Source organism: Zea mays, chromosome 7 (genome assembly GCF_902167145.1).
Source record: "Zea mays cultivar B73 chromosome 7, Zm-B73-REFERENCE-NAM-5.0, whole genome shotgun sequence".
Classification (NCBI taxonomy): Eukaryota; Viridiplantae; Streptophyta; class Magnoliopsida; order Poales; family Poaceae; genus Zea; species Zea mays.
This window is the reverse complement of record NC_050102.1, coordinates 12,129,044-12,143,384: the sequence shown is the minus strand read 5'-3', so window position 1 is coordinate 12,143,384 and position 14,341 is coordinate 12,129,044. Positions and strand designations below refer to the sequence as shown.

Below are 14,341 nucleotides of genomic sequence, written 5' to 3'. Positions count from 1 at the left end.
TTTTCAAGTATATTTCAAACCAAGTCATAGGGATATTGAAAGGGAATTGGAGTCTTCGGCGAAGACAAAGGCTTCCACTCCACTCCACAACTCATCCTTCGTCGTCGCTCCGAGCATCTCTCCGTCTTTGGTATAATCTTCACTCATATTATTGTTTGCCAAAGGGGGAGAAAGTAATTAAAGGGCTCTAATGACTCCGTTTTTGGCGATTCATGCCAAAGGGGGAGAAAATGTTAGCCCAAAGCAAAAGGACCGCACCACCACCAATTTCAAAATTTTAGTCTTTCATTTTGGTTTTAAAGAAGTATTTTCAAATTGGTATCTTACTTGTGATATAGTTTCAAATTGGTATACCCTCTTCAAAATTAATATCAAAAACCCTCTTGAACACTAAGAGGAGGATTTCATTAAGGGGGAGTTTTGTTTAGTCAAAGGAAAAGCATTTGAAACAGGGGGAGAAAATTTCAAATCTAGTAAATGCTTCTCAAAATTCTTATTCATTTACCTTTGACTATTTGCAAAAGACTTTGAAAAGATTTTCCAAAACATTTGCAAAAACAAAACATGTGGTGCAAGCGTAGTCCAAAATGTTAAGAATATAAAGAAACAATCCATGCATATCTTATGAAAATATTTATTGGCTCAATTCTAAGTAACATTTGCACTATCATTATGCAAACTAGTTCAATTCTGCACTTCTATACTTGCTTTAGTTTGTGTTGGCATCAATCACCAAAAAGGGGAGATTGAAAGGGAATTAGGCTTACACCTATTTCCCAACTTATTTTGGTGGTTGAATTGCCCAACACAAATAATTGGACTAACTAATTTGCTCTAGTCTATAAGTTTTACAGGTGCCAAAGGTTTACAACAAGTCAATAAGAAGACCAAAGTTGGGTTCAAAGATTGAGAGCTAAAGGCATCCCGAAAGGCACCCTGGTCTGGCGCACCGGACTGTCCGGTGCTCCAAGGGAGAGCGACTCTGAACTCGCTGGCTTCGGGAATCCGCTCCGCTAAAATTCACCGGACTGTCCGATGTACACCGGACTGTCCGGTGTGCCAGCAGAGCAACGGCTACTTCGCGCCAACGGTCACCTGCAGGGGCATTTAATGCGCGCCAGAAGCGCGCAGAAGTCAGGCACGCGCGAGACGGCGCACCGGACACCCTACAGTACCTGTCCGGTGCGCCACCAGACATCCAAGCGGGCCCAGCAGTCAGAGCTCCAACGGTCGGAACCCAACGGCCTGGTGACGTGGCTGGTGCACCGAACAGTGTCCGGTGTGCACCGGACTGTCCGGTGTGCCATACGACAGCAGCCTCCACCAAACGGCTAGTTTGGTGGTTGGGGCTATAAATACCCCCAACCACCCCACATTCAAGTCATCCAAGTTTTCCACCTTCCAACTACTTACAAGAGCTCTAGCATTCAATTCTAGACACACCCAAGTGATCAAATCCTCTCCCAATTCCACAAAAGCTTTAGTGACTAGTGAGAGTGATTTGTCGTGTTCATTTGAGCTCTTGCGCTTGGATTGCTTCTTTCTTTCTCATTCTTTTCTTGTGATCAAAACTCAATTGTAACCGAGGCAAGAGACACCAATTGTGTGGTGGTCCTTGCGGGGAAGTTTTGTTCCCGGTTGATTTGAGAAGAGAAAGCTCACTCGGTCCGAGGGACCGTTTGAGAGAGGGAAGGGGTTGAAAAAGACCTGGCCTTTGTGGCCTCCTCAACGGGGAGTAGGTTTGCGAGAACCGAACCTCGGTAAAACAAATCCTTGTGTCTCACTTCTTTATTCGCTTGCAATTTGTGTTCACACCCTCTCTCGGACTCTATTATTTTTCTAACGCTAACCCGGCTTGTAGTTGTGATTAACTTTGTAAATTTCAGTTTCGCTCTATTCACCCTCCCTCTAGGCGACTTTCAGTATCGTTACCCTGAATATGGGTACCCAATTCTACTATATCAAGGTGAGACCCGATGGCCACCATAGAGGATTTCACGGGCAACCAGTCCAACGCGGAGGCTAAGGCCCACCATATTGAGGAGGGGATCCTTGCTAGTAATGTTAGAGATGACATGGTTGTACATGAGCGAAAGACCACGTAGCATGTTTAGGACTTGTTGAGCCTCGGAGACAAGTTGGCCGACATCACATAGGTTGTCGGCGAGGTTCTTTAGGCAGTCGGTGTACTCAGGGATGGTCATGTCACCTTAGCAGAGAGAATGGAACTCAACTTCAATGTAAATGGCACGTGTGGCTCTATTGTCATGGTAGAGACCTTCAATGGATTGCCAGGCGTCATAGGTTGTCTCATTAGCCTGCATCACCATGCTTTGGAGGTCATGAGAGCAGGTGGTGTAGGTCCAATTTGCGACGGTAGTATTGTTCATCACCCATTCAAGGGAACGAGGGGCTACTGTTGGGAGCCTTCCTATTCCGAAGGTCCTAAAAAATGTGATTAACCATGTGTTTTCAGTATATGGATTATTACAGTGAGCTTCGGCTTCGACATAAAGGTCTTCTCTTATGGCAAAGACATACGATGTGAACATGTAACCCGAAGGTGAGAAGAACAGTCACTGAAGTTGTAGAAGGAAGAGTTTCAGCTTAATATGATGATGAAGACCAAATATGATGCTGACCGAAAAGGGGAAGAAGACTATTTAGTCCTTGACGGTTCATGTTATGATTATAAATAGATGTCAGGGACATAAATGTACTTTTCCTCGGGCTACGTCCCGTGCCTATAAATAGATGAACAGTAGCAACGTACTGTTCACGCTGGATTGTACTCACTCTCTCGCATCCTCACCTTCGAGCAAGCCGAAGGTATCAATGTAATATCAACATTATTGTTATTGATATATGCTTTATGAAATACAAAAATAAATGAATTACTAAGATATAAGTATCATATTTATTCTCTTGCATTCTTATCCTTATATTGATATGATTAAGGTATGTCATTCTTAACCTTCGTTTGAAAAGCATTATACATGCCAGAAAGTAATGCTTCGAAGGACGAAGTTCCTTTATGATTAACAACTGTGTTGACTTGTTCTTAACTCACAGCATTTGAGAACAAGTGATCAACAAATAATAAGTGTCAAAGATTGTTTGAACAATAAAATTTACATTCAAAGAAAAATTACACTCAAAAAAGTCGTTTCTTCTCCCGTTGGTGAAACATGATTGGAAATGCAAGACACGTGTGCTCAGTTTTTCAAGTAGTACTAAATGGGAGGTTTTCAAAAATGAAATTTCCTAAATTAGATGGAAAATGCGAACAAGACATGTAGTATTAAAAAAGAAAGTTACCTCAACATTTATCTCTAGTCTCCTTTTTTTTATATGTGCAGAATATTTATTATTTTTTACAACACGGAGAGCTACATATTACTCCCTCCATCTCTACTACACCTTAAGGCTGGAGCGAGGGCGTCCACCACCCTCACCGTGCCCCCGCTCCGGCCCCCGCCCGCACCGTCTTCCTCCCGGCAATCCCGCCCCCGCCCGCGCCGTCCCTTCCCTGCATCACCGTGCCCCCGCCTCTCTCCACGCGCGGCATGAACGCGCGGCTTCTTCCCCACCAATGACGCCCTTCCCAAAACCCTCGACACGCTGCTCTCGCCGAGATCCCGCACTGAACACGCTCGGCTTCCTTCCCGGCTGCCGAGATGCCTCCTTCTACGCGCGGCTTTTTCCCCACCAACAACGCCCTTTCTCCCCCACACGCTGCGGCAACCGAGATGAACGCGCTGCCGTCACCGAGATCCCGCGTCGATTCGATTCACCTGTGGTGCTCGCGACGAAGGGAATTGCGAACTCCTTCTCCTTCTCGTTGACGAAGACAGCGGAGATCGTGGAGGCGCTGCACAACTACGGTATCTTCCTCGGCCTCTTCCTTGCTAGCGTTGTCAGGTATGTCTCTGCCGCTCCCCCTCCCTAGCTATCCTGCCTCACCAAGGGAAAATTCCCATGCCTGTCGAGTCAAGGCGACGCTTCCCAGGGAGCCACCAGCCCACGACTCCATCCACCGGCACCACATCGTCTTTGGCAGCGGCTCCTCCATCGCACATGTCGTTGTCCCTAGAGGCGAAGCAATGTGGACTCGAGTCTGTCTGTCGCCTCCGCCTCCTCCATCGCATGCCGACTCCGTCGCGCCAATCCATCCGCGCACGTCCACCTCCACTACCTCTGTCCGCTCGGGAGTTGCCGTCCTCCGCGCTAGGCCTCGCCTCCGTCTGGTTTGACTTCTTCGACATCTAGGCGCTCTACATCGTCGTCTTCTCGCAGACAGAGAGTGAGTGCCTTCCTTGAATCCTCCCTCTGCCCCTCGTTCCCCTGGACAGGGTCCATCCATGTAGGGTACGGATCTCATCTCACCCAGTCGCGGTTCTAGCGACCTGATCTGTGCCACACATTCTTGATGAAGATTTGGAGATCCAACAAGGAGGCTCATGTGTTTGCTTCCTGCAGATTCATGAGTTTGAGTTGGACAAAAGTCAGTTTGACGAGAGGACAGAGAATGGCTTATACTCCGATTTCTACTTACTTGGTAATTTTTTTTGTTTGAAGGAAAATAGGAGGGGTTCTATCTTCTGTCGTGCCTTATTAAAAGATGTAAATGAAACATGGTACATAACTTCAAGAAACAAAAAACAAAGAAAATGAGAAATATTGGTGGTAAGCTTCTAACCATGGATCAATTTGGGGTTGATATTTTCCTTTTGCCCTTAGAATATCAATCACAGTTTTTAGCTCAAATTTGGCTTGCGGAGTAACTAAGCTGGTGGTTTTTATGCATATGTGCTAATGAATATATAATATATATATTGTCTCTAAAGTGATACAATATGGCAAATTAAGGGCAAAAGGAAAATATCGTGGTCTTAGCTGATTGGTGCTATCACAAGAGGCTCTCAACCACAGTCCTTTTTAAGCAGTCATGTTAGCTGAAGAAGTCATTTTTTGTGGCAGCATTCTGTTCTATTGCTATCCAACAAGTCATGCCAGTATAATGTTCTATTGTTATTCAACAAGTAGTCATGTTAGCGGTAGCAGTCATCTTAGCTGAAGCATGAAGCAGACATTTTTTGTTCATTTTACTTTATTGTGAGACAATAGATAGCTCATTGTTTTTTGGTTTGTTTAATTTTAAGAACATCCTCTTCAAGACTATGCAATATTACAATGACCAGTTAGTACTCTGCATGTTAAGCTGATAGATGTATCTTGCTTTTTTCAAGTATCACCAGTTTTGAATCATATACAAATTGAACTAAGCTGAACTGAGCAGTTTAGATACAAATATTGGATCAATTCAGTTTGCATGCAGAGATTGAAAATTGGTGGCGTGTCTGCATCAGCTCAGTTTGCATGCAGCGATTGTATCCCCATACCGAGCGGTACTCCCTGGGCTAACAACAGCAGGGAAACGTCTGGACACCTGCTTCCAAACAGCAGGGGAAGGGAAAAACTGTCCTGGGAAACAAAGTGGAATTGAAAAGCCAATTAAATCCATGTCGGGGCTTTCCTTCCCTAGGCTATTAGCCACTTGATGCCAAACAAGGCCCAAGATCCGGCCTCATCACTGGGTTTGCTTCAAGGCGCATTTTGCCCATTGCAGTGACGATCAGCTGCAGTTCTAGGCGCTCGACAAGCCAAAGCACCACAACGCGAAGGTGGCGAGGGGATGGGAGACGCCTACGCGAAGCGGGTGCTGCTCACTGCAGCTGGCTTACCGCAGCTGGCGACACGGGTAAGTGTTGCTGCTAAGTTCAATTCTTTTGTTCTTTCTATTTCGTTGTTTTACTGGGAGAATTTGCTTACCCTGGTAAACAGTACTCATGCCATGCCTTGTGTACTACATTGTTGCTTTTTAAAATCAGCTTTTGAGAGTGAGATTCTCACCGACTGTTGTCACGTTTGTGTTTCTATGTTATCCATTTTGAAGGATCAGAAAAGGAGTGTGCTAATAGTTCCTACGACACACATGATATTGTGATAGGATCAGCTTGGTTGGACTACCTGAGCTGCTAAACGTGATCAGCTTGGCTGTCTGAGCTTCCAATCCACAGTCTTGATCCTTTTCGCTATTCATATGTATACTAGATCAGTGGTTTTTATTTTCTGCTCATATAATATGAGAAAATTTCTTTCTTTTTACTTTATTCTGCTTACATTATATAACAAGGAAATGTGGAGTGTTGTTTACAAGTTCACCTTGATCGTAATTTGACTGCTTATGTACGACAACAAATAATCATGTTCCAAAATCGTGCATTTCTGGTCATGATAAGTGTTTTCCTTTCTATCTGACTCCATTCAAGATACTCTTTTCTGGTCATGATAAGTGCTTTGGTGTTTACTGTTTGATACTCTTTTTATCTAGCTCATTATGAGACTTCCCTTTGTGGGTTGTCATGATAAATGTTTTTCTTTATGTCTGAGCTCATTCAAGACTTTTTTGAGTGCTTTAGCGTTTTCTATTTTCTTAATAAGATGTGTGATTTTACCTATCTATTTAGTTATTTGTACAACAGGCGTAGTCTGATTTGTTCTGCATTAGTACATTGTTCCCAAGCACACGATAAGGTGTACTTAGACAAATCTAGCAAGCAATGTATCACCATTTACCAATCAGACTCAAAATAGTAAACAAAGAGAATAAAAATTAGGGAATTAGGACTGTGCGGAGTCATCTTACGAGGGACACGGAGAGAAGATTTACTGGATACATGTGAGTAAATTGGGGGTTTCTAGCATTGTGCTTACTCTTAGTGGTGGTTGATTAAGAATGCAAGTGGGTAAGTGGGTTCGAGCAGCCTGCTTAAAATGGTCTATTTGCTGGTTTGGACTACATTTGCATCCCTACATGTTGATTGATGCTATCAACCACTTATTTGCAATTGATATTTAAACTTAAAACTTTAGTAGTGTCCTAAATTGTTGCTTTGGAAAAATTCATTTAGCTTCTTCGCTACGGATGTCTTACCTATGGGAGTCCATGTCCCACTTAAAGCTTGTTACCAATATGAGGGCAAAAAACGACCCTTGGTTTGCGGAGTATTTGCTGCGCATAGGCGGTGGAACTGAGGACACAAATACTGACGGCGACATCCGTCTTCCTGACGAGGTATGTGTGCCTTATATTGGGAGTGACAGCGATCTTGACAACCTAATAGACTTTGTTTTCCCAAATCTCAACAAAAATATGTCTGATTCGACCTACATCACTTCAAGGGCGATACTATCAACGCGGAACGAATGGGTGGATATGATAAATGTTAAGATGATTGATCGTTTTCAAGGGGAGCATATGGTGTACCATAGTTTCGATAGCGCCATGGATGATCCCCATAACTACTACCCACCCGAGTTCCTAAACACACTGACGCCTAATGGGCTGCCACCACATGTTTTGAAGCTCAAGATTGGATGCCCTGTTATATTGCTTCGGAATATAGACCCTGCGAATGGACTTTGCAATGGCACCAGGCTGATCGTTCGTGGTTTCCAAAGAAATAGCATTGACGCAGAAATTGTACTGGGTCAACACGCTGGAAAACGGATTTTCCTGCCGCGTATACCTCTGTGTCCCTCTGATGAAGAGATGTCCCCTTTCCAGTTCAAAAGAAAGCAGTTTCCTGTACGGCTTAGCTTTGCAATGACGGTTAACAAAGCATAGGGTCAGACCATTCCCAACGTTGGTGTATACTTGCCCGAACCAGTGTTCTCTCATGGCCAACTATACGTTGCTCTATCTAGAGCGACAGCCCGATCAAACATAAAAATTCTTGCAATCCCACCCGTCGATGGGAAGAAAACGTTGAGGAAGGGTGTAAGAAAGAACCCCACAGTTGATTGTGGAACATATACTAAGAACATCGTCTACAAGGAGGTCCTAACAAACTAGACCTACGGTAAGTCTGTTAAAACTCAATTGTTTGTTTCAATAAAAAGACACCGACACAAGACTAACACTCAATTGATTTTGATTTTTTTGGGTAGGACTGAGAAGTGGAATGCTGACATCTTTTAGACAGTTTGAAAGCAAACCGAGAGGCATGGGTGTTCATCAACTCTTACTCCGCGCATTGCCAGAGTGAGCTGCAAGACACATGGTTCGCAATTAATTCAGGGTGTCTGAAAGGACCAAGTACTTTACAAGAGATTTAGACGATAAACGATATTACTTTTGAAAGTCATGTATTTTTCTATAAGACTCACGTGTGAATTCAAACCAGGCAAACAGAACTTATTATTCTTAAATAGGAATTGGAAAAGTATATCTTCTTGCTATTTGGTTGCTTAGTTGTCCTAAGTGATACAGATATACAATGGTTCTTAGATGGGTAGAATTACAGGTTAGCCAGTAAAATCCTTTATCACGTAGGTTTCCAGTGCAACATAGTGTGTTACATAATACTTTGGCTTAGTATGTTCTGTTAGCCATGAGCAAGGAAGAGGAACTTGTGGCGATAAATTTCACTTGTTCTTCACTTGTGCTAGCTGAACCTGATTGATAGATTAATTAGAAGAGCTTAATTTTGATGCTTCATCCATTTCTAGCATGAATTATATCATGTAAGGTTATATGCTATGGACTGATGAGCTTGATGTTGTTGCCGGTAATAATTATTTTGACAAGATAGCTGCTGAGATTCAGAAGTGGGCACTTTATTTGCAGCATTTGTTTATCAAGAAGCATATTCTGAAATGTAAAGTGACTATGAATAATTACCTTATTTCTAGACGTTGGATTTTTTTTCATTGGCAGTAGTAGTACTAAAGGATACTGCTTATCTATGGATATGGACATCTTGTCCTGGTTTAGAGTTTTCCTTTTATGTCACCTAACGATATCTTGTGGCATCAGAAGAAGTCTTGCACATCTTAGGTCTGGATATGATTTCGACAGGCATGTTCTACCAAGGGAACACTTTATATAATCATTCATAAGGGTTAGTTTGATCACGTTCACTTGTATTTATGGATCTGAACTTTAATGAGTGGTTTTATTAGACATTCGAATGCTTGATCTTTCAGTTATTCTTGAGTTTAAATGGGTTCAAATTTACAATGCTGTCTAGACATTCGAATGCTTGATCTTTAATTTCAGTTATTCTCATGTCATATATAGCCAGCCAACTAAAAATATTCTCATATAATAAGTCTCTCATAGTAAAGTTGTGTATTTAATATTTGATTGACCTCTTTGTCTCACAAATATGGTGTTTTCTTTCTTCAACGTCACAGCAAATGGGAAATACTTGAACTTGTAAGGCATTCTTTACATCAAAGGATAATTTCCTTAATCCTGTATTTTTCAACTATATTCTGTGAAATTCATATATCATCATCCTACAAAGTTCCTGCGTTCCAAAAGTAGTGATTAAGAGATAATTTGAGCAAATGATACCTCTCAAGAACTGCAGGATCTGGAGATGGTCTACTGGCCTATCTGTGCTGCCGCTTGGCAACCGAGCAGAAGGAACTTCAGGGCTTGCTTAGATACGAAGATACCAGGGAAGGTTCGTGCTGTGCCCTCCAATCCCCATCTGCTATCTAAATATTTCTAATCCCATCTTTTCTTGTAACGAGTATTCCTGTTTTCTTTTTCTGTAAACCATTTTCAGCAAGGACCAGGGCATTCGTGATACAAAGAAGGTTGCGCCAAAGCATCAGTGCACAAATCCAAGCACAGTTCAGACAACTTAACTACCCTTGCCGCTCACTGAGTCACGCCGAGCCACTTTGAGAAGTTCTTAAACTCGGTGTAGTCGCTGTCCGAGACCATGGTCTTGTACCATGCCTTGCCAGCAGCCTTATCACTGGCCAATCTATATTTTATCACTTGTTTCTAGACAGTTGTGAAATAGTTTTCTAAACTGTGAAATCAGCCATATTTCTAAGTTGTTGCTTTGGATTTTCCCCCATATTATTTTACATCTGTTATTAATTTGATTCCTTAGTATTTTGTCTCACTTAGGAAGATTTTAAGAAAATAATATAAGTCCTTTTACCTCTTGTAGTCTCACTATTTCAGGTTCTGCTTCAAAATACCTGATAGGTACCCTTTGGCGAAGACAGTGCCTCTGATGTGTGCTGGATTCACCGTATATATGCCCATGATTCGGCACAGCATGAACCAACCGAGTAAATCACTTAGCGTAGTCATAATTGGACTGGGTGGATTGGGCCACATGGACTTCAAATTTGGGAAGGCATTTTGGTTGAAGGTCACCGTTTTTAGACGAGTGAATCGAAGAGAGCTCAAGCCATTAATCTCCTCAGATAATTTTGTCATATCATTTGACGAGAAACAGATGGAGGTATATATCGTTGCCCTTGATCTCCTTATTAGTGAACTTAGCAACAATTCTTTAATTGTTATTAGTTCCAGTATATTTTGTTATTATGGACAATTTACATGAACACTTCAGTAGTGTGGCCTTTACAAGTCAAAGAAGTATCTAATGAAGTAATTGTGGCTTCGACTCGAGCAATTCTAGAGATAGTGACAGAAACAAGTAAAATATCTAAATAACAACATGATTCTTAGCATACCTTGTAATGATAACAACAAAGGAAATTGAGTTTGCTTATATATGTTGCTCTTATTTTCCAGGCCCTAAAAAGCTCCCTGCACTTCATTATTGACACTGTTGTGGGTAACCACCCGTTCGATCCCTACCTATCGCTTCTGAAAGCTGGTGGTATATTGACGATGGTTGGCTTTCCAAGTGAACTCAATGTGCATCCTGTAAGCCTTATTTTCGGTAGTGCTTAATTCCATGCGCAAATTTAGTCAGCCCATTATTTAAGAAAAATAAAATAGATTTTACACATTCCTTTCTGGCAGTGGAGGTGGAGGAACCAATGGGATCCATGAAATGCTGAAGTTTTGTGCATCAAACAAAATATATCCAAAGATCAAGGTCATTAAAATGGACACTATCAACGAGGCTCTCGAGAGGCCTGTAAATCGGGATGTGAAATACCGCTTTGTAATTTCAGAAATAGTCTATTACCTTTGTTGCGTCCAGCCACTGAACGAGACATATACATTGTATGTTACTTTTCTTGCACTTGGGATTTTCAGAAAGTGTTAGTGATGATTAATTAAATTTCTCAATCAAATATTGTTGTTCCATAAAATTTGCATGGAGATAGATTGGAAATTATGGTCATCAACAGCTCCGGCACACACCAAGAGTGCACTGAACTGAGGAAGTATTAGTGCAATGTTCCTCTATAATGTCACATTGGCACCATTGTCCTTATGCACAAGGATATTTGTTCTCACATTGGTAATGTAAAATTTTGTTTGCAATTTTTACATACGAATAGTTACAAGTTGTTTATTATATTTGTCTTAATATTTAAATGGTTGTAACTGAAATATATCGATTTATCTTTATGATTGGTATTATTGTACATATTTGAACCTTGTTTGAACTATGTATCACATTTAAATAGAATGGTACTCTTGTTATCTTCTTGCTTTAGGCTTATATTTTTGTCAAATTGGATGCTGCAGCGCTGTGTGTGGCCGATGTTCGCACGCGCTAGCCATAATTATGTAATAGAAACCGTCGCAACGCACGTGCACGTAACTAGTCCCAAATTATAACTCGTTTGACTTTTTTTGCCATCTTTTAGCCTATTCAATTTTTTTTGGAAAAAATAAAATATTCAAAGCCGCATTTAAAATATATTATATCCTAAACAATATCACATCAAAGATAAACAATAATTATGAATTTTTTGAATAAGACAACGGTTAAACTTAGGATAAAAAGTCAAACAGATTATAAATTAGAACGGAGGAAATATTATTTTAAGAAGAGAAAAAAAGGGAGAAAAGCCAACAAGCAGAACACACAAGACACAAGGTAATACCATAGGTGCGCATTCAATATTGCATAAACACAACAAAATACCGAAGCTAATACCTAAATTGGCCTGCAATTAAGTGTGATCTAATTTGATATATCATAGAACTAACCATGCTGTCCTGTAAACAGCTTTCTCACTGATATATCATGGAACTAACCATGTTGTCCTGTAAACAGCTTTCTCAAAGCATTACGAAAGGACATTAAAGCATCATCAGACTAGATCACCTAAAGACATGTAATCCAACTTTGCACCACCTAATTCTAGTAGATTTACCCACACTGCTAGTTTGCCAAACACTTGGATGATCAAGCTCTTGTTGAACATGCAGAGAAGTCCCCCAGAAACAACAACCTCAGTGTTTGGTGGCAAGAACCGATGACTCCAAGAAACAGGGTATGTAAGGGGTAATAACCACATAGCCCTTTTCAAGAGTGCAGAGACCACGCAGTTCCTGAGTATCCATGTTATATGATACAAGTTTCTGGTTCCAGTGCTGAACAAGGATGAACGAATTGTGATCTGGATGAATGGCCATAATATCGAAGTCTTTGATTGGGTGACTCAGTAATTCAAAGAACTGCAAAGAGCTCACATTGTGCTTTAGGATCCATGCTTGTATATCATAGTCCTCAAGAACCCAGATAGACATCCGCGTGAAGCGCACTTCAGAGCCTTGATCTAATTGCGCATTCACACCGATGCAGTGTAGACGGTCTTGGGATTGACCAATAAAAACAATTGCTTCCACATCCTTACCATGCCAGCCGATAATCCTACAAGTTTCCCCTTCCCCATCCACTGCAATTATCACATTCTCTTGTTTCTGAAGATCTAAGGCAAGAAAATGCAGCAGACCATCGACCAAAGCCCAGCCACACATGACTCCAATCACGGATTCACCCCACAGCTCCCATTCACCGCCCTCTTCACCTCGCCCCCACTTGCTTGACCTGTCACTCCATGCCTTGGTTTCAGACGAGTAAGAGTGTACCGTTTCCACCTCCTTCACCGCCCTATTCTCCCAGATCTGGACCAAGTGGAAGTGCGAGGAGACAGCAGGGTTAATCATCAGAAAGGTGTGCGCGTATCTTTCCCCAGCATCCATGTCCCTTTCAAATGGAGGTGGAGGAGGACAAGAGCCGGAGCTGGCGGGCACAGTCATCAATTCCTTGGTCGCAGGGTTTGTCACGATGTACCCGAACTTGTCCTCCCGGGTGCACCCAAAGAGCAGGAGCCCGTTGCAAGAATCCAAGAGGACCATGCGCTCCACGCCAGGCAGCACTGCCGTGATGAAGGAGAAGGAAGGGTCGACCGGAGGCACGCGTTCTCCGCTCCCCGACAGGCTGGTGAATTGGCCGTAGCTGTGAGGCCCTCCGACGACGCCTTGGAAGAAGCCTTCCAGGGTCTGGGGCAGCTTCTTGCCGTTGAGGGGGTCGGTGATGATGTTGCACCAAGATTTGCACACGCACGTGCAACGGCGGAGGTCTTTGACGGGCACGCGCGAGAAGATCTCCACCATCAGCTCGTTGTGGAGGTCCGCCACCGCCCTCCTCTTTGCGCAGTCCATGCCGCGGGAGCGGGGAAGGGACGCGCTGCAAGCTGTGAGTTGGGAAGGTGAAGTTCGGGATGGATGAACACGAAAGACGGGGAGTGCGAAATGCGGCGAACGCGGAACTAACCGGCTGCCGGAGAGGGTCGGCGTCCACGTCAATGCTGCGGCGCTAGCCGACGGCGCCCTTGCTCAGATGGGGGATTCTGGAGGAAAGAAGCCTTGAGCACATTCAATGGTCCGTTTCATAAATGTGCTGGGGTCCCTTTTTTTGCGTTTTATAAATGTTCTAAGAAAAAAACGGAACGAGCAAATAATCATCTTTGCTCTATGAGACTTTTGGGATATTGGAATGTTTATTTTTTTTTGCGTAGTGCCTTTTTCTGCATATGAAATTTGTTGCGTAATTCATGTAAAATTTGTGAGTTCTAAATGAGAGAGTATTCCAACAAAGTACAAAAATTAAAATATTACATCATTTAAAGTGTTTAGGACACTTAAAAACAAATTAAGCTCTATTAGGTAAGAACTAAATCATGTATGTTAAAAAGTAAATTACATTATTAGTTGGGCCCTATATTTTATGATAGGACATTTTAATTTAAGGTACGGTTGAAGATACTCTAGTAATTGGGATAAAGAACGAATTACTATCTTAGCAATATTATAATCTATTTAGAATTACTTCGGCAATGGTGGTAGCCAGCTTAAAGTTTTCTTGATTGTCATCCAAGTTTAATTAATAAATTAATATTAACGAGATACCTTTTTATCCCTGTCTCACGGATAAACTATGTAAAATTTAAGTATCATTCTATAATCTAAGCTATCCAAAGCTTAAATATTAGGCAACCTCACAGAACTTTGGTTGTTGTTACAGAACTT

The 14,341-nt window shown here is 42.1% G+C and overlaps 1 protein-coding gene and 1 long non-coding RNA gene across 2 annotated transcripts; one reads left to right on the top strand and one right to left on the bottom strand.

The window, feature by feature from the left end:
- Positions 1-5,652: 5,652 nt before the first annotated feature.
- Positions 5,653-8,303, top strand: LOC100502403 (uncharacterized). The gene has a single exon (NR_160011.1). It is a non-coding gene; the product is annotated as an uncharacterized lncRNA (long non-coding RNA).
- A 3,588-nt stretch (positions 8,304-11,891) lies between these two features.
- Positions 11,892-13,705, bottom strand: LOC103632038 (uncharacterized). Its single transcript, XM_020541266.3, has 2 exons — positions 13,587-13,705; positions 11,892-13,506 (listed from the first exon to the last, which is right to left on the bottom strand). Exon 2 carries the CDS (start codon positions 13,472-13,474, stop codon positions 12,260-12,262), a length of 1,215 nt encoding a protein of 404 aa, XP_020396855.1. The 5' UTR covers positions 13,475-13,506; positions 13,587-13,705; the 3' UTR covers positions 11,892-12,259.
- Positions 13,706-14,341: the final 636 nt, after the last annotated feature.

Excerpts from the sequence above, each read along its gene's own strand:
- LOC103632038 (XM_020541266.3), bottom strand. The coding sequence starts at position 13,474 with ATGGACTGCGCAAAGAGGAGGGCGGTGGCGGACCTCCACAACGAGCTG.